Source organism: Euprymna scolopes, chromosome 36 (genome assembly GCF_053919585.1).
Source record: "Euprymna scolopes isolate OS-2025 chromosome 36, ASM5391958v1, whole genome shotgun sequence".
Lineage (NCBI taxonomy): Eukaryota > Metazoa > Mollusca > Cephalopoda > Sepiida > Sepiolidae > Euprymna > Euprymna scolopes.
Genome location: NC_136517.1, coordinates 94,330,051 through 94,354,982, shown reverse-complemented (window position 1 = coordinate 94,354,982; position 24,932 = coordinate 94,330,051). Strand labels below are relative to the sequence as shown.

The window sequence follows — 24,932 nt, the reverse complement described above, 5'->3', positions numbered from 1 at the left end:
AAAAAAAATGTTTTTATTTGAAACTAGCAGACCAACCCGATGTTGCCCGGTCGTAAAATATGCATAAATATTATTTCTTAATTAATACAGAAACTGAGGTATGTGCATGCGAGTATTATGTTTTTTTTCTAAACAGGTAACTTCTTGTAAGTAAAAAAAAAAATACTCAAGCTGAGATCGAAACCAAAACCTTACGACATTGAGTCAAGTACGGAAACGATTACACCAGCTTGACACAACATTTACAAAGTGTTTTGAAAAAATCTTATTCTTAACATAAAAGCTGTCATGTTTCTCGATCGTGCATCTACAGTCATGAAACAGTTGACAAACAGTTAAAAATCCAACGACCCCCCCCCACGTACCAATTTGCTAATTTTTACCCCTTAGCATCCCTTTTTTACAGAGGAAAATCAATTAAGAAGTTTTCCACATGTCTGGACATCCTATATACCAAATTTCAAGTCTGTAGATCAAAAATTCATTGAGTATATAGGTTGAGAAGTATTCTCTCACACACACACACACACATTCATAGATATATATAGATTTTCAAATTCTCATGTTTTGGAAAAGATATCGCTAATAGCCACTGTTGTGTTCAGAGAAATGACATGTCAGGATCATTAGATATTCTAATAACAAGCAAACCAGCTCATCATATTTTAAATACAATTTATTCACGGCAGAAACCTTAAATTATTTACAGGACGATATTCAGTGTCCAGCGAAGCCGCCATCTTGTTTTTTCTCTCTAGAACTCTCTAGTCTTTTTAAAGATCTTTAAAGAGTGATAACTCTTACTTTCTTTATTTAGAACTAGCGGGAGTACCTGGCGTTGCCTGGGTGTGTGTAGGTGGTAGTAAAGAACCCGGGGGGGGGGGTAAAAAGTGGTAGTATCGATCGAGGGGGGGGGATCAAAACAACAGTATGCAGTTTGGGTGAAGAGATGCCAAAAAAGAAAAGTGGTAATAGGTAGGCAGGCTCGAACCCGTAATGTGAAGGAGGAAAAAAAAAAAAAAAAAACGTAACATCTCCATCATGCAACCGGAAGTCGAGGACGTTTAAATTAAGCATAGTCAATCCAACGGTGACGATGACTTGCTAAAATGTTGGCGGGGGGGGGGGAAGCGCCCCCTTCTTTTACAAAAGGGTGAAGGAATGAATGTTTTGGGCCAATATTTTGTCGTCTGAAGGATCGAGCTCGAAAACGATACCGATGAGGATCCGTCGCGTGTGTCGAAAGTTTTTGCAAGACATGCAAACAAACACACACACATTTTGCCTGTTACAGATATAGATTATTCCCCGTTTTATTGCTAAAACACCCACTATTTTTAATACAGTAAACCCAATTTTAATTTTAACACATCACGTCCTGAAGATATGTTGGTTGGCAGATAATTCAGACAAGGGTAGGTTACTGCGCTTGACATTTCGAAGACATTCGACAGAGTGTAGCATCCTGGTCATCTACATAAACTTCAAGGTTATGATATTAGCGGTAAAGTTCTTGACATTGTTCGATCTGTTTCTTTCTGATCAAGTAACTCACCTTCACCCCTAACAAGGCACATTGCTACTTGGATGTAAAGAGCTACTATTTGGGACCATGCCTAGGAAAAATGAACAAGATGTTGGTTTACATTACATTTAAACTTCTGCATATCAGTACAGACAGGGAAGCAGATAGCAGGAAGAGAATTCCAATGTCTAGCTGTTCGGGGAAAGAAACTATTGGAGTAGAAAGCTTTCTGGCATTTAGGGACCTCAGCAGTGAAGGGGTGAGATTTTGTTGCTAAGCAGGTTTGTATGGGATATAAATGACTTTCCAGAGAATATTATTCAGAAAATGAATATTTATGCTGATGGCACCACCGTCTATTCTGATATTAGGTCCTGGATATGACCTTAAACTATATCCAGTGGTGGGGCCCCAGCTTGCGGGCTTTGGGGAGTGTGGAGCCATCCTTTAATTGCCATTGCTCCCAGGTCCACTCTGACCCGGAGTGGTAGTACCTGTTTGGGTCCCAACTATCGGTTAAATAGAAACCGACTTGAAAACAACAAATATATTCTATTAAAAAATTTTCCTTCAAAATCTTTGGATTCGGCATTAAATAATCTGAAAAGGGTTGATATGCCGTAAAACAAAAACAACCAACCAACCTATTCTGATATTGCTTTTCACCCGTCTTTCTCAGATCAGTGGAAATATGTAGTTGATCTAGAAGTTGATCTGGGTTCAGATATGGACTGGGGTGAGAAATGGCTCGTTTCGTTTAATCTTGCTAAGACTCAGCTCATGTCTTGCAATCGTAGGTGTGCCCCTTTTCCTCCTGATATTCTTTTGGGTGGTTCTGTTTTCATCATGAGTGTTATTTTTACAATGTTTCGATTGATGTAACCGCCAACCTTCTTCAAATATATCTTGTTGAACTCAGGAATCATTCTATTGAAGTCTGGAATCTGCATGAACTTTCAAACAGAACCCTTTATTTAATCCACGAGGGTAACATAACTTTTGCCCTATCTATTAGATTTTTCTGAAACTTGACAAAATGTGGAGCCCATTGTTCTTAATATAAATTCAGTATGAGTGACCCTGCTAAAATTCTGGTTTGCATCCCTCTGGAACTTTTAGGGCTAAAAAAACATTCCTTTTGGGAGCTCGTTTTTCATATTACTCAAAAACTTGATATTTATGTCTATATAGTGGTTTTTCATGGTGCTGAATTCAAATATATTGTCTTAAGGCATGAAGCTTGTCTTAAGGTATTAAACTGCACCGTTTGTCCATTTTCACTGGGATTCGGCATTTCCAGGAGCTTAAAAGGGATCACAAATGCCCCCAAATTGCAAAAAATGGCATAACTTTTGCCCTATCCATTAGATTTTTCTGAAACTTGACAAAAATGTGAAGGCAACGTTGGCCCTTCACACTTCTCACATTGATCACTTCTTCAATATTTTTTGTGGCATCATCTCACGTGCAGCACCAGAAGGGGACCATGCACATGCGGCTTGTTCAGACTACTGTTCTCATCTTGGGTGCTATTCTCACAACTTTTTAGCCAAAGAAATGGCTTATTTCATTTAATCCTATTAAGACTTAGCTCTTGTCTTGCAATTGTAGGTGTGCCCCTTTTCCTCCTGAGATTTTTTTCGGTGACTCTGCTTTCATCGTGAGTGTCATTTTTACAATATTTTGATTGATGTAACCTCTGACCTGCTTCATGTATCTTGTCGAACTCAGGAATCATTCTATTGAAGTCTGAAATGTGCATGAACTTTCAAACAGAACCCTTTATTTAATCCATGAGAGTAACATGTTCTCGTTCTGTCAGCCATGACTCTATAGAAGTTCTAAGTATTTCGCAATGATCTGTTCTCATATTGGGTGTTATTCTCACAATATTTTGGTTGATAAAATGGCTTGTTTCCTTTAATCCTGTTATCTATCTATATAAAAGCCAAGTACGTCCAAGGATGGAATACTGCTGCCATATCTGGGCAGGAGCTACTAAAAACAGCCTATCCTGCCTTGACAGAGTACAAAATAGACTTTGTGGCTTAGTGGGGGATGCCCTTTTCTCTACCCTGCAACTTCTCTCCCATAGAAGAGACGTTGCGAGCCTATCGTTGTTTTATCGTTATTTCCATGGCAGGTGCTCGTCTGAACTCCAATCTCTGGTCCCCCCTCGCCAATCTTTCACGAAAAACACCCGACTAGCCGAATCCACTGTGAAAATTTTCCCCAATCTTTATCTGTGCCTAAATCAAAACGTGGATTCCATGACAAAGCTTCTTTCTTAGAACTGCACGCCTGTGGAACTCTGTTCCATCTGCCTTCTTTCCACCTGACTACAACTTGGATGTGTTCAAGTCCAACGTTAACAAATTCCTAATGAACCGCCCCCTTAAGTAAACACTTCATCAAATCTCCACACTAACGTAATGTACTTGCAATAACTCTTATCCGTGAGTGGCTTCCGGGCCTTGAAAAAAAAAAAAAAAAGACTCAGCTAATGTCTTTCAATTGTAGGCGTGTCCCTTTTCTTCCTGAGATTCTTGTGGATGGCATTGCTCTTGAGTAGAAATTGCCTCTAAAACTTCTTGGTCTTTCTTTCTCATCAAATATTTTTTTTTGAGTTCATGCATTAGATTCATTGCTCCTTCTGCTTCTTATAAAATCGGTTATCTCTATCACTCTAAAGTTAAAAATAATATTTTCTGCCGTCTGTTAAGCTTAAATTTGAAATAGCAATTTTTGTGGTCTCACGCTCAAGTTAAAAATAGCATTTTTTGTGGTCTGTCAAGCTTAAGTTTCAAATAGCAATTTCTGCAGTCTGTCATGTTCAAGTTTTACATAGCATTTTCTGAGGTCTAACATAGCCTATAGGTCTATCAAGCTCAAGTTTAAAATAACATTTTCTGCAATCTGCCAAGCTTAAATTTGAAATAGCAATTTTTGTGGTTTCTCAAGCTCAAGTGAAAAATACTTGAAAAACGGCTCTTGGTTTTTCTTTCTCATCAATTCTTTGTGGGGTTCAATCCGTTGCCCTTTCTGCTTTTCATAAAATCGGTTCTCCCTATCACTCTAAACACTCTCTCACACCAGAGGTTATTCTCCATCTCTATCAATCCACTATCGGACCATGTTTGCAGAACTGTTGTCATATTTGGGCAGATGAACCTCCACCTCATTTGAAAGTTCTTGATGAAGTGAAGAACCTTATCTGTAATTTGATTGCCCCCCCCCACCGTTCCTTCTTTCTGCAATCTCTCACTCACAGACGCGATGTTGCTAGTCTCAATCTTTTTTACAAATACCATTATGGCATGCATTCTTCAGAATTGTTTGATCTATTCCCTGCTTCCTTTCTTCCAGCTCATTTAGTGTCATTGATTCTGTGGTCTTCATCAATTTGCTACTTTTATACCTCATTGTAATACAGTTTTCCATTCCAGTAGCTTCTTTCCAAAGAACTGCAAACTTTTGGAACTCTCTTTCTGCTGATTGTTTTCCTCCTACCTATAGCCTTGGTTTTCTCAAGACTAATGTCAATAGGCATATTCTGTGTTTGCACTAATCATCTTTCGTTCTAGTTGACCTCTTTACATAAAGTGGCGTTATGCCCTGTCTCGAGCTCAATTTGATCCATTGCTCTTTTTGCTTTTCATAAAATTCGTTCTCTCTATCGCTCTAATCACTTTCTCATACCAAAGACTATTTATTCTCCAGCTTTATAAATCTACTATTAGACCATTTTTGCAGAACTGTTGTCGTATTTCGGCGGATGAAAATCCACCCCATTTAAAATCGGTTTTCTCTATCGCTCTAACCAGTTTTCCACAGCTGAGGCTATTCTCTATCTCTACAAATTTACTATCAGACCATATATGGAACATTATTGTCATATTTGAGCTGATGAATCTGTGTTCAATTTGAAGAAAGTTCTTCATAAATTGCAGAAACATATCTGTAATTTGATTGGCCATCCACACTTTTTTATTCACTGCAAAAGACTGAGACAAACAACATCATGTGATGTTGCTTGTCTCAGTCTTTCCTATAAATACTATTATCGTACGTCTTCTTCATCTTTGTTCCGGCACATTTGACTCGTTGGTCTAGAGGTTCCCATCAATTCATCATTTTCATAACTCATTTTTAGTGTGTATATAGGTATATTTATATATATATATAAAAAAAAAAAAAAAAAGAGGAAGGAAAAGATCTACCTTAAACCACTAACCTAGTTCTAAAACAGATCCTTTGTTCGATAAAATGTATGCCCATTGACTGACAGGAAGGGGCGCGATGGATACTAGAAAGCTGATTGGCTAACTAGAAATCCTCAACATATATAAAAACAAGAAGCAACCACAGAATTCGCGCATAAGCCTGACGAATCCTATAGTGGATGAAACGCAGAATATTCAGTGTAGCTTAATCGCCATATATATTTTAGAAATTACTATATATATATATATATATATATATATATATATATATTACTTGTTGTTTCATCAAATACTTTTGCATGCAAAATCCGATCCCGCATTTTGCTAATTCCTACCCTCTGATGAGAAGGAAAGTATTTCTTCGAAACTCCACGGATTAAGGACTATCCACTTATCTAGTGTTTCCTTTTCAGATTAAATATGTTTTTAACTCATTTCAAAGTGTTTTTTAACATGCTTTATTAACTGTTTGCTCGTATATATATATATATATATATATATATATATATATATACGTTCAGTTAAAATTATTGCAATGTTTTTTTATTAAGTGGATACGAGAGAATGATTACAATTATATAAAGACCGTTCATTTACTACGTGGCAATACATAAACATACGCTGGGACACCTACATCCTCCTTCTCAGTGGGGCAGTCATCATCAAATGGTGTTCTGCCTGGTACAGGTATTGATGGCTATAGATCTCCATCTATCTCTCTCACTCTCGGCATTCATGAATTCATTGTTGCTCAATATTTTTGATGTTGCTCAGGTATTCAGACTGTCAACGTATGTTTCTCGCTGTTGTTCTCTGCTTCTTCTACCCACGATCTTTCCCGTCAAACTAATTTGTTCTATTCCGCTTTTTCTGTAGACATAACTCATGAATCTCGTTTGTCTTTTTAATACTGTTCTTCTTAGAAACTTTTCTATGTTTGCGATTTCTAATACCTCCTGGTTTGTTTTCTTTTCTGACCAGGATATCTTTAAAATTCTCCTCAGGAGCCAAGTTTCAGTTGCCTCTAGTCTTTTCCTCGGGCTTTTGGTGATTGTCCAACACTCACAACCGTATGAACAGACCAGCTGAATCCACTGTGAAAAATTTCCCCCCACTCTTTATCTGTGCCTAAAACAAAACGCGGATTACATGAACAAAGCTTCTTTCTTAGAACTGCATGCCTGTGGAACTCTGTTCCGTCTGCCTGCTTCCCACCGGACTACAACTTGGATGTGTTTAAGTCCAACGTTAACAAATTCCTAATGAACCACCCTCTTAAGTAAACACTTCATCAAATCTCCACACTAACGTACTGTACTTGCAATAACCCTTATCCCTGAGTGGCATCCGGGCCTTGATAAGTGGTGATCACTGTGTAAAAAAAAAAAAGACCATACATACGTTCGAAGTATTCTGAATTTGGTGTCTATTTTAATGTTTTTGTTGGTCATGATTTATGACAATCTCTTGAAGATGACTTTGGTTGCGGATATGCGACTTTGTATTTCAGTCGTGCACCTGCCATCAGATGTGATTCAATATCCCAGACATTTGAATTTATCAACTTGTTTAACAAAGTTAGTATATAAAAGAAAAATGACAAAGGAATTTTTAATGATTTTCAATTACGTTTATTTTATTTATTTTTTTTTTACATAGGCGTCACCACTTATCAAGTTCGAGAAGCCACTCAAAGATAAGGGTTAAAGAGTGTACAGTAGTCAAAAGGACAATATAGTAATCAATAGTAATGGAAATTCAGTAAATTTGTTAACTTAAGTGGAACGGCTCATCAGAAACTTGTTTACTTTGGACTTGAAGACAACCATATTATAGACAGCTGGAAAGCAGGAAAAAGGAAGATATTTCCACAGGCATGCAGTTCTCAGAAAAAAGCTTTGTTCATGGAATCTACGTTTAGGTTTAGGCACAGATAAAGAATGGGGGGAATTATTGATAGTATTTTCTGCTAGTCGAGTGTTTCTTGTGAAAGTTTGGCGAGGGGGGACCATAGATTGAAGCTCAGTCGAACACTTTCCATGAAAATAACGATAAAGCAGAGACAAACTTGCAACATCTCTTCTGTGAGATAGAGGTTGCAGCGAAGAGAAAAGGACATCTCCTACGAGGCTACGAAGTCTATTTTGAGCTCTATCAAGGCAGCTCCTGCCCAGATGTGGCAACAGTATTCCATCCTTGGACGTACCTGGCTCTTATATAGATAGAGAATTGCATCAGCAGTGAGATATCTACTGGATCAATAGAAAGATCCCACCATTTTTCCAGCGGGCTTGGTAACAGATTTGATGTACGTATTCCATTTAAGATCAGGAGTAAAGGTCAAGCCCAGAAGCTTGTCAAAACTGGAGGCCTCCCCAAGACGAGAGCCATTCATTTTAATTGATGCCAGATGGGGATCAGAACATCGATGATAGAAGCTTGGTTTTAGATGCATTAAAAGTAACCAGCCACTCCTTTCCCCATTGTACAACATGATCAAGATTAGAGGAGAGAGAATCTGAGAGAACTTGGTCGTTTACTGTCTTAAATGTGCTACCATAAATGGTAGTGTCATCAGCAAAAATGTCTACGAATGATGTAAGGATGTGATTTGGAAGATCATTAATGTAGATCAGGAAAAGAGTTGGGCCCAGGATGGACCCCTGAGGAACTCCAGCATTAATACTATGAGATTCTGATGTTTGCCCATCAACTACTACTCTTATGAACCTATCAGAGAGAAATGATTTAATAATTGAGAAGACATTTCCAGCTATACCGTAGCTGGAGATTTTGTGAAGTAAACCTTTATGCCATACCCTATCAAATGCCTTTGATATGTCAGGAGCAATTGCCCTAGAAAGGTTGCCTCTGTCGAGAGATTTGCTAATCCTATGAGATATAACGTAACACATTATGTGTTGTACAAGATGGTTAATGCTGATATCCCGAATTTTCGAGAATAAAATCTCTTCCTCAGGGAAGAAAAGAAACGTCTGCAACTGTTTGGCACGGCTTTTCTTTGTCTGTTTTATTTTTGTATTTATTACTTTATTTCTTTGGGTTTTTTTTTTTTGTATCGGTGGCCGGAAGTCAGTCACACAGTCGAGCTGTCAAATCAATTACCAAGATACACGTTGTGATTAATATTAAGTATTGTTAGGAATTATTATAGTTTTTTTTTTTAAACTCTTTTTATTTGTTTATTTATTTACATGTATATTTTTTTATCTGTGTTTCATCTAACCTTCTTGTCTGTGTTTCATTTAACCTTCTTGTAAATTTATTATATACTAGCAGATGTACTGGTTTTGCCTGGTATTAAACATAGCATTAAATTCCCTAAAAAAAAAATGAAGTAAAAAAACAAACAAAAAGAAACTGAGACATGTGCATGCGAGTATTCATTTTGCTAAACAGTTCACTTCTTGTAAGTAAAAAAAAATACTCGAGCTGAGATCGAAACCAGAACCTAAAGACAGTGAGCCAAGTACGATAACCATTAGGTCAGCTTGCCACGATCTTTAAAAAGTGTCTTCAATCCTACTTATTTTTAACATAAGGAAGCCGTCATGTGAACGATTCACGCATGCGCAGCTATGAAACAGTTGACAAACAGATAAAAATCTGATGACCCCCCAAGTACCAATTTTTCAATTTTGACCTCTTAGCAGTCTGTTTTCTTGAAGGTGACTGTGTTGGACAGTAATAGAAAGTTTCTCTCGAAGAAAACACCAAATCAAAGATATATTTTAAATATATAGTTTCAAGCAAACTACATCCACCTCTTTTATTTTCATATAACTTTATCCACGGGTTGTTATTTCCCATCAAAAGACCCACTTCTCCCAGCTTCCAAACTGAAGAGTTGATGTCTTTCATGTTAACTTGTCCGATTTTTCCAGTCTGACTCCAAAATCTAAACTTTAACTGTAACGTGTTTCTTCTAACTGTCTCGTTATGTCATAATTATGTTATGTGGTGGATATTATTAAGATGAAGGTACTAAATATGGATATGATTTATACTGGTGGTATTAAGATGATGTATATTCTGTGTTGTTGTTCCTCTTAGGATATTCGTAGGGAGTGTTTATGTGTTGAGTGTTCATATGTCTTAAGATGTTCATGTTGTAAGAGATGGAGACATTGGTGAGATATATGTATACATGTATATTTAAATATATATATATATCTTTAATATATATGTGTATATATCTTAAGACATATATCTATATCTTTATATATATATATGTTAAAATATATAGTTATTATATATTCAGATATACTACAACAATACTATATACATGGCAAAAATAAAAGGACAACGATACTCTCAGGCGTAAGTAACTTTATAGCACGGTGGTTAAGCCCATCTTCTTTGCAGCAGCCTTGGCAATGAACTCAATGTATCTGTTCCAACTCATGTTCCTCCTGAACGTTAAACAATGAACTCAATGTATCGTCAAAATCCAAATTTTTTTTCTATCACAACATTTTAAACAAAAGTCTTTTCATCTTTTTTTACTTTTTATCATCACCATAATTTTTGTGCTTCATTTCTTAGTTGTAAGACCAATCATCAGCAATCAGGTTTAGAAACATCTTGTTGCATTCATAAAAAATTTGATAACTTCCCTCTTGGAATAATCATCTCCATGAATCTTCTCTTAAAAGTCTCTTGCCACCATCACAGAGACACACTTCCATCTCACGCTGCACACATTTTTCTTTCTTTCCTCCTCACGCTAGCATTATAGATATAAAGAGAGTTCTGTATATATATATATAATCAACAGTGTACATGTTACTACAAGAGAACCAATTCAATGAGAGGAGATTTATGAATATCTTGATAGATAGACTGAGAGATAGTGCATTTGACATTCACGTTTTGACAGTTGTGCATATAATATAAACACGTTCCCTTTCTCGTTGTAATCATGAACACAGAAGATGCAGATACACAAAGATGATGACATCCTTTATTCATGACCGGTCCATGATTTCGCGTGAGCCATTCAAAGTTTCTTTACATGGTTATTTCTAAAACCCTCCTCGCTTCCCGAGAGTGCCGAGAATCGGTCTGAACCTCTCTGCTCCTCTGATCTAACTGATCTCACTCTCCCTAACTAACTTCGAACTCTGACACGTAACATTAAGATCACCTGATGCCGTTACTAAAATCATCGTTATTGTTTTTGTTCTGATGTTCCGTATTAACATTCCCGATACGTATTTCTAACATAAATAACATAACAAGCTCCTCTCTTTACATCATCAATGCTCTGATCCTCATCTGACATCAATTGAAATGAATGGCTCTCGTCTTGGGGAGGCTTCATGTTTTGACAAGCTTCTGGGCTTGACCTTTACTCCTGATCTGAAATGGAACACATACTTCAAATCTGTTGCTAAGGCTGCTGGAAAAATGCTAGGATCTTTCTACCGCTCCAGTAGATATTTCATTCCTGACACAATTATCTACCTATATAAAAGCTAGGTACAGCCAATGATACAGCGAATGATGGAGTACTGTTGCCACATCTGGACAGGAGCTGCTAGAAGCAGCTTATCCTGTCTTGGCAGAGTTCAAAATAGACTTCGTAGCTTAGTGGAGGATGCCCTTTTCTCTTCCCTGCAACCTCTTTCCCACAGAAGAGACGTTGCGAGCCTGTCTCTGTTTTATCGCTATTTTCATGGCAAATGCTCGTCTGAGCTTCAATCTATGGTTCCCCTTTGCCAAACTTTCACGAAAAACACTCGTCTAGCCAAACCCACAATCAATAATTTCCCACACTCTTTACCTGTACCTAAACCTAAATGTAGATTCCACGAACAAAGCTTCTTTCTTAGAACTGCACGCCTGTGGAACTCTCTTCTGTTTGCCTGCTTTCCAGCTGACTACAATTTGATTGACTTCAAGTCCAACATAAACAAATTCTTGATTAACCGTCCCCCTAAGTAATCCAATTTACAAAGTTTCCACTACTTATGCTTACTACGATATAATCTCATTGACTAATGTATACCCATTAAACCTTATGCTCGAGTGACTTCCGGGCTTTGATAAGTGGTTACTTCTTCATAAAAAAAAATATATTTTATCTGTAAATATACCGATCACAGTTTTTCTTTTGAAAATTATATTTGTTTTTTTTTTGTAGCCGAACGTACAAACTAAGGAAGTAAAAAGCAGAATATAGTTACGATTGATTTAAAACGATAAATAATTTTCTAAAATTTCCATTAAAATAGGATAACTTTTAGTGATTTAAAAAAAAAAAAGACGAATACAGTTGATTTGTTTCGAAAAAGTAGTATGTAACGAGGGAGGGGGTTTGTAGTAATGATGGGACGATTCCGATACAATTCCCGATTCCATGCTAAATTCCTGATTCCAATAAAATTTCCGATTCCGATTCTTTATAAATCTCTAAATATTTAACTATAAGATTGTTAATTTCCCTGATTTTCATAAAAACACACATCAAATATTCAGATATTTTCCTGAACGTCAAAAGTACACTTGTGGCGGATGATCTATCGATTTTAGCTTTACTGGTATTATAAAAATCAATAAACATTTATTATTTTATCATTATTACCAGCAAGGGAAATTTTGCTTTAATACAAAATCAAATAAAAAAAAAGATAATTAAAAGAATCGTTTTTGGCATCGGAAAATAGGCATCAATTTTTCCGATGCCCCCAAATCTTCCAATTTTTCCGATCCATGATTCTGATTTCGATTAATCGTTCTAACACTAGATCGTAGCATGCACTGAATAACCTAACATTGTCCGTATTTATATGATATTGATTTGTTCTTATATTGTTCTTAACAAGTTTTTATTTTATTTTCGTTTCAGCTCTACATTCTATCTATATTTTTTGGAATACCTGGACATTAGAATTGCATCAACTTTAAAACCGAAAGCAGAGACGTACGCAGTTGGATACCATCGGATTCTTTAAAGAAGTTGTTTCTCATGTGCCGTCAAAAAAGAAAAAAATGAGTCTCTCTTCAAGTGCTGCAAAGAAGATCCATCAGTGCGACTTTTGTGACAAGCTGTTCTCTACAGCGAGCAATCTTCGAGAACACAGACGAACACATACTGGTGAAAAGCCTTTTTTATGTAAATATTGTGGAAAAGCATTCGCACAGTCGAGCACGCACTCGAAACACCAACTCGTGCACAAAAACAAAGAAATAGTAGGTGGTTCCCAAGAACGTTTAGTTCGGCAGATAAATGCACGACAACAAGAAGAGTCGAGTACGCATTCGAAACACCAACTTGTGCACAAAAACAAAGAAAGTTTGGTTCAGCAGATAAGCAGGCCGCAATATGAACCACGCTTAACCAAACTTGTAGAGTCTTCGACGTCTGAATTCCATAACGAATCATCTTTATTCCCATCTGAGACATTTAAGGACACGTTAAAAGAACACGAATTAGTTATGGTGAAGACAGAAATTGAATGTCTTGATGATACTGACTGGAGTGATTCTAATACAGTTTTTGATAAACATTTTGATATGTCATTGCAACTTGAAAATGGTCCTGACGATATCGAAAGATCACCCGTCGACCAAAATCCTATCATTACTGGCATGTTTAAAAACAGGGCTTGTGAGCTCCTGCCTCTTTCTGAAGTGAAAAGTACTCCATTGAAACAAGAATTCTTTAACGTTGAAGAAATCGGTATCGGAAGTTCTTCATTTGTCGCAGAAGTAGACACAGTGCAAGACGCTGTTACGATTCGGTACGAGGAAGCTGAAGACGTAGAAGCTTCGACGCTTTTTATTCGCGAAACGAAGACGATTGTTTGCGAAGAGAGCAAAGAATTGGCTTCGATCGGGCCTCGACCATCGATTTATTCTAAAGGAATCGGTCAGGATGATCCCCGCACTTTGGAAAATCCTCCCAAGGAAACTTCCATTATTCAACTTGATCTCACTCTAGATGATGATGATGAGACGGATGTTATGGATGCTGCAGAAAAGTTTCAAAATAATACCGAAACATTTTTTAAATGCATTCATTGCTCGGAGGCCTTCTCCTCTCTCGAAGAACATGTCTGCTTCGCAAAAGAAGCGAAAATGTTCTTTAAATGTAATATCTGCCAGAAAACCTTCACTCAATACGGCCCCTTTGTTCGGCACAAAAAGACCCATGAAGATCTCGAGGGATTTACCATAGGGTCCTCCTCTGCTACCACGACAACGGAATACAAAACGTGTGGTAGCACAGTAACGGTTGATTTGCGAAAGGAGTCTGGTGATATTTCACAAATGACGAATAGTTTTTATTTGAAAGAGGCAACTGAAGGGTGTCGCATTGTCAACCTGGCAACCTCTTCTCTTCAGAGTGAGTCGGAGCGAATATCGTCCACGACACTGCAACTGAAAGATGATGTGATAATAATTGAAGAAGACCCTGTGCAGCTGAGCATAAACAGCAGCAGCAGCAGGAGTAAAGACGTTTCGGAAAATAGGGGCATTGTAGGAAAAACAATCGAAAAGAATTCGACTATCTATAATTTATCAAATACGGACCAAGTCGATCCTGTTCAAGCTGGATACGTTGAACGATCAAATAAACCGCAGAGGGAAGCATTATCTTTGGAGACGAGATCTAAGCCTGGGATTGGAACTGGGGATGTGTTTCGTCAGGTAAAAGAGCAAGTGTCCACTAAGAAAACTCTGCATCAAATTGGAAAGAAAGTTCGGCCGTATATGTGTTTGTTTTGTCCACGGCGGTTCTCAACATCGAGTAATACGCGTGAACATATGCGAACACATACAGGAGAAAAACCCTTTAGCTGCCACGTCTGCCACAAGAAATTTGCTCAATCGAGCACTCGCTCAAAACATCTGCTGATACATAAATATCACAAATTGCCCGATTCGACCTCGTATGCGAAAGAACTCCTTCCGAGGCAAGCCTCTGAAAAACAATATCATAAAACAGGCAACAATCCAGAAAAGTCATTTTTGCCGGATAGATTTGCTAATTTCAGAGAAAATCCCAGAATGAATCTGACAAAATCTTTGCCCGTGAAAGTTCCTGGCATTAAAAGTTGTTTGAGTTTAACAAATCACAAAGTTTGTCGACAACCTTTGAAACGGCACACTTTCAAAATGCCGGTGGAAACTGCAAGAAACTTTTCGGTTCCTTCTAAAATTGCTGGTAACAAAATTGCTTCTTTGAATGCGAAACCGTCTTGGAGAGATGGAACTAATAAAAATAATAATTTTGCATTTCAGGATGAAGAAAACAAGAACAAAATGGACGTATCACACAGTAAAGAGGACGACGTTCGAATATCAGACAACTATCCGAATGTGAAAACTAAAACCTCGTTGTCTCCAACCACCGTTTATTCAACGGGTTCAACCACGTCTACGTTCGGTTTAGCAGTCGGAAATCCTAAAACCAAGATTGACTGCTTGCCGCCAATCTCTACACCTAACACAACAACAACGTCCATGCTTCCGCGTCCAGTGTCCCGTTGTGCTAATAAACTTTTACGTAACGCAAGGACCTACCGTCCGTTCAGATGTACGTATTGTCCACGGACTTTTTCGACATCGGGCAACATGAAGGAACACGTCCGAACTCACACAGGTGAGAAACCATTTCGATGTGAATACTGTCATCGGCGTTTTGCTCAGTCAAGCACGCATTCTAAACACGTGCTTATCCACATCCGAAAGCAACAGCTGAATTGCTTTTACTGCGGGAAGTTTTTCAGCCAAGTTGCTCTGTTGCGTGACCATATTACTAACGACCACAATACAACTCATGAGAACAACAGTAGAAATATCCAGGCCGCTAATAGGCTTCCAAGCCATTCTATTGAGAACAATAAAACAAGGGACGGGTTATCTTTGAGCTCGAAAGTTCTGTCGGAAAGTTTTGTTGGGTCCGATAATGGAAGTTCGTCTTTCTGTGAAGAGATGCTGAAAAGAAATGTAACATCTGCAGCTGCCAAACCAGATGCCAAGAAGTCAACCCCTATTTTGACAAAGAAAAGATTTTTAGGAATTGATCTCTCTACAAATCCGGTGGATCATTTAATGCTGAAGCAATACAAATCCGGTCAGTCTTTTCAAGAAAATGACGAAAAGAATGACTATAAAAGAGATCCGACTGAAATTGGTAAAACAGTTGGTCAGGAATTGCAAGAAAATGTCGATTCTGGTGTATCAAAACATTCTTTTATTTTGGAAAACAATTTGTCAAGTAACCCTGCGGAAGGTACTTCCATAATAGGTCAGCTAGAATCTGAAATATTTGGTAAAATGCTACCCAGATGTGAGTGGTCTTCCACTCCAACAACCAAACCACTACAACACCAGCCGTTAAACCAAATGAAAAGCAGTACGCATCCTGCGTTTGAAGCTGCCAGTATCAAAACCAAAAACTTTGAATTTTCTTCTGTGAATAAATCTGAACCCATGTCATCTCTCGCAAAGGACGGACATTTAATTGTCGATATGGAAACCCTTGATGATCCGTCTTCTGCAGATGACTTCAGTGCTAGAACGTCTTTCGCTTTAGAAGAGCAAGAACCCTTGAATAATCACACACATTTAGGCGGGCCAAAGATTGACAATGAATTTCAGATAAATTATTCTTACGAAAACAAACAATTCTTTAATCTGTCAGATGATAAAGAAACCGTAAACAATCGCGTCCCGTCGCTGTTCCTTAATAGCAACCAATCATTAATTGATTCATCTTCACCCGCAAGTTATTTCATTTCTCCCATTCCGACAAATTGTCCTCCGTTAAAAGTTGAGATTGATGAAAGAAACAAAAGTGGAATGGATGCTTTATATTTTTTGAATAACACGCAAGACGACAAATATCTTAATTCCTCTCATGTAACAGATCATGAACAATCCACGTCTGATATTGGAAGACGGACGTCTTTTGAACTGGTGAATCAACAAAAAATATTTCTCGATTTAAATCATAATCTCCCTGATCACAAAGCTACGCAACAAAATTTGGCAGCCTTGTTGAATTCTCAACCGTCACTGAATTCTTGCAACGTAGATTTCTCTAAAAACTTTAATTGGTTGCCGGACATAGAGCCAAAAACCAAAACTGAGAGAGAAGAACCAACGTCAGCTTCTACAGAAAGTAACGGAAATAAAATTCTTGCTTCAAAAACGGATAATTCCATTCAAGACGAATCTGTTGTTTTATTACAAAATATCAAATTAGAACCAAATGTTCATCACGAGCCTCATTCCAAACAAATTGAAAGCACGACGGATTCAAGTCCAACACAAGGCACCACAATTGATGATTCGTTTAGTTCCGGCTCACATTTGAAAATTTCCGAAGTTGTTGCAAATGTTCCGTATCCAGTTATGGATGACGTTGCGGAAAATAAAAGAAGCACGGATAATTCTGAACAATTTTATGAAAACGTCGAAAGATTTGATACAGATTTTACGTCAGCGGAAGCAACAGCAGCAGCCTATACTAAATTATCAAAATCACATTCGTCTGAATCGATATCCACATGTCGTAACAATGAAAACGAGCAGTTACGACTAAGCAGCAGGTTACCAAATACCGTAGAAAGAATCTCCAGAGCTCTGCTCAAGAGAAAACAAATGGATCTGCCGAGCCGCGTGACTGCTGGCAAATTCCAATGCACATATTGTAGTCGAAACTTTTCGTCTCGAAGCAACATGAACGAACACATGCGGATTCATACAGGGGAAAAGCCATTCGAGTGCTTCTTTTGTTCACGGCGGTTCGCGCAGTCGAGCACGCACTCAAAACACATGCAGACGCACCTGCGTTTCAAGCAGCTCGTGTGTCCACGGTGCGGAAAGCGCTTCCTTCAAGCGAATAATCTTTGGCAGCACATTCGATCCCAGCACAAAAATTCATCTGCCGCTATAAAAACGACACCTCATTCTGATCCGTCGTCTCCGACGGCACAAAAATCTTCCGATCAGACAAGTCAAAGTTCCGGCAACAACAAAAAACAGTTAAATAGCAAAACGGCTATTTCCATTCCCAACGTAGCCATTGAATTATCCGAGGATTTTCCAATAACGACAAGTCAGTTAAGATCGGTGAAAGCTGAAAATAACTCTCTCGTCAATATTGACTCTGAACAATCAAACCAAGGAACAAATAGAAATGTTCCGCTCGTAAATAAAAACTATTTAAATATGTCTGAGACCAACCTTTGTCAGCAAATTAGGGCTCCGCACATAAGTTCATCTGGCAGCTCTGCAACTAAACTAGTACCACCTCATTCTGATTCACTGACGACAGAAAAATCTTCCAGTCAAACAGAGCAAAGTCCAAGCAATGATACCGAGACACAATTAGTTGGTTTTATTAAAAATAATGAAACAACTATTTCTGTTCCCAACGTATCCATCAAATTATCCGAGGATCTTCCTATAACGACAAGTCAATTAAGATCAGTAAAAGTTGAAAATAATTCTCTCATCAATATTGACTCTGAACAATCAAACCAAGCAGCAATTAGAAATGTTCCGCTTGCAAATGAAACCTATTTAAAACTGCCCGATATAAATTTTGAAACACAATTAAACCAGAGTAATCTCCTTTCGAATAATATATCCCAAACGAGTTCATCAAAAAGAAATGACGATCCGCAATTTTCAAACGACCATTCAGTTTGTAATTCGATTCAGACGATGGACACCAAAATTAATCTACAGAATCTCAGCAGCGATACTTTTGACGAACAGTCATCAGACTACCGTATTTATACTAAAGGAGCTTTCTCAGAATTAGACATTGTTTGCAAATCTGAGAATAAAACTATCAGCGAAACTAGTGAATCTCTTCCTACCCCGCCTTTGCTTCCTTTCACGGAAATCTTTGGAAATGATAATTCCTGCGAAACTCGATCTTCTGCATCGGAATCTAAATGCGAAATATGCACAGAGGTAATTTATTCGGAGAAATTGTTATATGCTCATCAACGACATCACTTCACTCGCTTGGCGGAAACCCGAGGATTTGATCCGAAATCCTTTGCAATCGGAGATTTGACAAGCTTAAGACATTTTCTTAAAGAAAATGAAATCAAATGCTACGATGATCTTGAAAAATCTTTTGAGAAAATCGTGTCTGTTTTCAGCCTGGAAAAATTGTGCGAAGATCCGTCTAGCCCGATTGCTGTTGAAATGCCAGTTGTTCAACAGGTTGCAAACAAAGAATTATCGGAAAATATTAGACCAAAAACTGAAAATAATAGTTTGGATCGTACACATATTGTTGGTAAAATTTCTTCTACGTTGCCAATATCTGATGTCTCATCATCATCTTCCAATTCGTCTCCCTCTCGATTAACGCCTCGTTCATATTCTTCTCAATCATTGCTACACTTTCACAGGTGTCTGTTTTGCAGCAAAATGTTTAATTCAAATGCCGACATCCTAAAACACCTAAGGAATTCCGTGGAAGGCGAAGAAGACAAAATGTCATCGATAGATTCCACATCTAACCGAAAGTCCAAAGAATACGTAGCTTGGTCTAAACACATAGCAATCGTTTTGGGGGTTAAACTGCGGGTAATGAATCAAACAGCTGTTAAAAATATACAACATTTGAAAATAAGGTTTGATGCTGAGGAACGTTTACAGACACTCTTGCATCGCCGTGGCTTGTATAAATGCAATCGATGCCACAAAGAATACACCACATTCCATTCACTGTTTTTCCACAAGGGAAATCACGTGAAGAGATTAACCTCAGGAAAATTGACACAAAGAATTCATCCTCCAAAAAGGTTTCTTCGCAAAAAACTTTGGAAACGATCCCTAATCTCCATGTTTCTTACTGTGGAAAATGAAGATGATAATTGTAATGCGATGGGAAAACACGTGGAATGTCCGAGAATATCGCTGCCATTGTTATGCCTTACACTCAAAGATCATTTTTGGCTGATGCATTACAAGGGAAAGTTAAAAGCCGTCCGTTCTGACTTTCAAACGTTATCCATTGGTAAACGTTTGCCGACAATTGATATCGGATCTACTAACTGGCTCCCTTTATCGGGGGCAGTTGATTCTCAACTTGAGAACCCCCAAAAATCATTTTCAGAAAAAGCAACTGAAATGCTTGGTTCGTCTAACCAACGAAATGATAAAGAAAAACTAGAATGGCCATTGCATTTGTTCCTGGATAATGTTAAAGACAACATCAACACAGATTTGCTCGATGATGAGTTAAACCAAAAAGAAGATGTTCGACCAAAATTGGATGTTAGCAATTTGGGTTTCATAAAGATGTTTGGTCAAGAGGTGACGGCAACAGTCAGTTTTAAACTCCAGAAATGTGTCCACTGCAAGAAACTGTTCACGCACATCAGTCATTTCAGAAAACATTCACAATTTCATGCGGGTAAATTTCCGATTCAGTGTTCATTTTGTCTGAAGAGTTTTACTAATGTCCGTGGTTTTTTTCGGCATAAAATTCTGATTCACTTTGATGAGAATTGCAAATCATTAAAGGAGAAAAACTCACAAATCTTTGCTGGTCGTAAATCTCTCCGTTTGCAAAAAGATGTTGAATCCAACTTCGATGAAACAAAAGCCGAGTTAGAGTCAGGTATGAATCCGGCCGCTGTCAATATGGTTCACATTTCGGATTTGGCGAACAAAGTTCTTGGCAACAGGAGATCTGCATATTTTTCTGATTCAACATTCGGACAAAAATCATCAAGTGAAGATCCTAGAATAACGTTGGGAATAGTGGACAATCCTCCAAGACTTTCGGATCGGCAGGTGACAAGAATCAGATTAAAAGAGGCAAGTGAACCGTTTGAATTAGAACAGAATAATTTGAATGATTGCATTCTTGAAAATTTCCAGTCTCAGACGACGGAATTGGCAGACGGAATGAAAATTGGCGAAAGTGAGTATTTGAATGAAATTACGCAAGATGTTTGCGCGGCAAATAATCTTGAAACCAATGTTTTATCTAACATTTCGGATGAAGATTGTGTTTATGTGTCAAACAGCTCGGAACCTGTTTACAAGAATGATGTGAACCTCAAAAGAAATAGCGACGTCTTTGGCCAAAATTGGTCAAGACAAGAGAATGATGAACATAAAAATACAGTTGCAAAACAACCGATTTGTCAGGCAAAATCGCAAATTGGTTTAAATCCGGAATTCAACAAAGATTTTGTTCTTCCTGATTCTCATGACGGAATCCCAGATTCTAATTTGAAAGAAGATGGTCCGACAGACTGTATCTTTATTAACGATGACGATGCGTCAAGTGAAGCATCCGATTCATCGGATCGCAACGAGAAAATGAACATTGCAAACGAAATTATCATTCTATCGGATGAAGAAACTGACAATGATTCTGCTAAAGAGTTTAGTGATAAAAATTCTTTGATTACGCTTTGCAATGACAATGAAACTTTCTTTGTTCATCCGAAAGAAACGCAACAGGTAAGCCATCCGAAAGTTGATGGCACAGTTTCCCAAGGTTTTTACGACTCTCTTGGTATGCGTTTCCAAACTAATAAAACAAATTGTGCCAATAAAACCGACATGCAGAATCTGGACGAATCGCAAAGCGCTCAGATTATCAGTTTGTCTTCACAAGTTTCTAGCAAGGCTGCTGCTAACTCTTCTACAACAGTCAATTTGGAAAACGCTTCGTATTGGTCGAAAAGCCATCAGTCATTTAAAGAGTATCGTTGCCTGTACTGCACGAAAACGTGTTCGAGTATGAGCAACCTTAAGGAGCACATGAGACGTCATACTGGAGAGCGTCCTTTTTCTTGTGATGTTTGCCATAAAACGTTTGCCCAGAAAAGCACGCTGTCGAAACACACACAAATTCACACACGATTTAAAATGCTATCTTCATCGGCAATACAGAAATTGACTTCGAATTCCGGAAGCCAGCCAATCAAACAAATTCCAATAAGGTCGTTGTTCGATTCTGCTGATTCTTTAGACAAACAATTAGAACAGACTTCAAATGTTGATACAAATCCCAAAGCGTCGACTTTTCCACCAGTTGCAGAATGGGGTACTCATGTAATAAATCCAGATCTCTCAAATACGCGAAAGCATAACGATTTAAAACCGATGATTGACATTAAAAATGATTGCTTGCGTGTGACACAATCATCCGAGATGATCAGTACTTCTTTATCGTCGCCTTATTATACGATGTCGAGCCATAGGTCAACCACAGACCGGGAAATCCATACGATAGACGCAGACGTCTCTAGTAATGTAATTAATCAAAAGCGTGATGATTTAGAATCGATAATCGAGATTGAAAATGATGACATTGACGAAACGCAATCATCGTTACCGTCTTCCTATTGCGTTGCATCGACTTCCCATAACGATCTGTTCCCCCCAAATTCTGCAAGATTTCCCCTTTGCAAAGCAGTTTCAACAAAATCAAATTCAACCCAACTGCATGCATCGAATGTTGTCGCGAAAACGGGTACATTGGAGAAGCCATATTCTTGCGACATATGCAATCGGATGTTTTCAACGGCTGGCAATTTGAAAGAACATCGAAGAACTCATACAGGGGAAAGGCCGTTTGAATGTCCGTTTTGTGAGAAAACATTTGTGCAAGCGAGCACACGCTCAAGGCACGTCAAGAATCATTCGATCCGGTTTGCTAAATAATCATTCCCCACCCCGTTATTGTTTTTTTTTTTTTTTTTTTTTCCAATATAGACAATAAATTGTTTTATTTTTTAAGCTGTTTTCTTTCTTTCTTTTTTTTTTTTATTGAAATATTCCAAGCTTTCTGTATCAAATTCGGTTGTTCGTTGTGTGTGTAAACCGTTAAACACCTATCGTCATTTTTGGGAACCCAGCATTTGATCGTCTGTAGACACAATCTCTTGGATGGTCGTTATCAATTTCACCAAATTTTTATTTCTGTGTGCACTTACCGAGCATATCGCAAGAGATTACGTTTTTTTTTTTTTTTTTTTTTTGCAGCCAATATTTTAAATTTTAGAGTAGGGGAACACTTTCCTATATTAAGGTAATATGATTACCTATTTCTTGGCCAATACCAATTTTTGGGTAATTATCATAGAAAAAAGGAGTCCAACCAATTATTTTATTTTATTTATTTTTCTTGATAAGAATAACAATCCCCCCCCTTTTATTTTTTTTATTTTTCAATATAAAAAAGTAAATTGTTTTATTTTTTTAAGCTGTTTTTTTCTTTCTTTTTCTTCATTGAAGTATTTAAAAACTTTCTGTATCAGTTGTCCAAAGTATGTATGAACTGCTCAACACCCATCGTCATTCTTGGGAACCTACGTATATGATTGTCTGTAGACACAATCACTTAGATGGTTGTCACCAAATTTTTTCCCATGTGCAATATATATATATAGATATATATATAAAATAATGTTTCGGCAGTCGTGTGAAAACCATATCTTATTTTTCTTTTATTAATATTATTGGTATTTTCCCCTTTTCTTTTCTTTGTACATATTTGTGAATTATTCCATGGATTATTTTAGACCATCTTCCAATTACGTGATTTCCTTGGTTTTTACTTGTGCAAATGGAAACTCAATTAACTTTCTTGAAGTTATATTTTTGAATTATACCATCATTGGATTTTTTGCCTTTTACCAGACTATCCATTCACGTGTAATCACTTTTTCTTCACCATATTCCCTCTGCTTCACTTTTTTTGTTTTCAAGTAAGATCTTTGACTTACTTGTTGTTTCATCAAATACTTTTGCATACAAAATCCGATCCCGCATTTTGCTAATTCCTACCCTCTGATGAGAAGGAAAGTATTTCTTTGAGACTCCACGGATTAAAGACTATCCACTTATTAAGTGTTTCCTTTTCAGATTAAATATGTTTTTAACTCTTTTTCAAAGTGTTTTATAACATGTTTTATTAACTGTTTGATATATATATATATATATAAAAAAATGGTAACAAATTAATTCTTGAATATTGCCATTACTTGATATAGCGTTAGGAGATTGAAAACAAAGATGGATCAGTAGTGAACCGCACGGAGGTGGCTTTTAAGCCCGGCCAAACTCTGGCATTCACACATGAGCGCCACTAGCAGCACGTGCTTGACGGTCACTTCTATGAACATTCATATGCCATTTCAAACCGCTGCAGACTGTTTTGTGGCCCATTGCACTGATGAGCAGTCTGGTGGCTTATCAACCCAGCTCTGCTCAGACAGTTTCCCGTACACCTCACACTTCAGACTAATTTGGCGCCCCAGCTCATCAACTGCTTCTTGCATGTTCCCTTTTCGAATATCATGCTTCGGTTGTTATATATATAAGTAAGAATGAATCTATAAATATAAAAGCGAAAATGTTTGTATGTATGTATGTGTGTTCGCTTTTTCTGTGTGTCTACAAAAGGCTTTTTTCAGAGAAGTGGTCGGTCGGTTCACAACTTCTTAAAACTTTTTATATCACATATAAATCGTAATATCTCAGAGTTAACAATGGAGCTCGCCTGTCTATTGAATTTGCTCGACTTCGGGAAGATAAATATTCAACATTTGTCGCTCGCCGCATGTGGATTAGTCTTTTTCCTATAACATCTTGGGAAAATAAAAATAAAAAAAAGCGTTCCCGCAGTTAATGAAATCCTATCCCGCAGTCAAAGTTGACCTCATTAAGTCATTAAAACGTGCACCTACCAAACCCAAGTAATTAAATAAATTCAAACGTGTTTCCGTTAGCATCTCGCAGTGGCCCAATGGTTAAAACCGTCGCACTCTTTTTTTTCCACACTTTAATTTCCAACTTTGCCTCAACGGTTCGGGTTCGATCCTCATACTTACCTACCAAAACATTTTTTTTTTTATTTTAACACCCCTTCCCCCACCCCAGAGTTTTGATTTACCCAAAACCACACACACCTCCAAATACCCGGGCAACGCCAGGTACCCCTTGCTAGTTTATATATATAAAAGGCAAAATGTGTGTGTGTTTGTATGTCTCACAAAAACTTTCCACACAGGCGACGGATTTTCGCCAGATAGGTATCATTTTGAAGCTCGAACTTTCCGACGACATATATTGAAATATTGGCTAGAAACATTCATTCCTTCACCCTCAACGAGAAAGATTTCTACAGGGAGGGGTAACAAAAAATCATTCCTTCA

The 24,932-nt window shown here is 37.6% G+C and overlaps 1 protein-coding gene across 1 annotated transcript in view; it reads left to right on the top strand.

Annotated features, from left to right (window-relative positions):
• Positions 1-22,512, top strand: part of LOC145260681 (uncharacterized) — a 28,144-nt gene extending 5,632 nt beyond the window's left edge. Inside the window, exon 2 of the mRNA XM_080119062.1 lies at positions 12,620-22,512. Within this exon, the coding sequence (XP_079975188.1) occupies positions 12,763-22,437 (9,675 nt within the window). The 5' untranslated portion in view covers positions 12,620-12,762 and the 3' untranslated portion in view covers positions 22,438-22,512. The remainder of the gene's footprint in view (positions 1-12,619) is intronic.
• Positions 22,513-24,932: the final 2,420 nt, after the last annotated feature.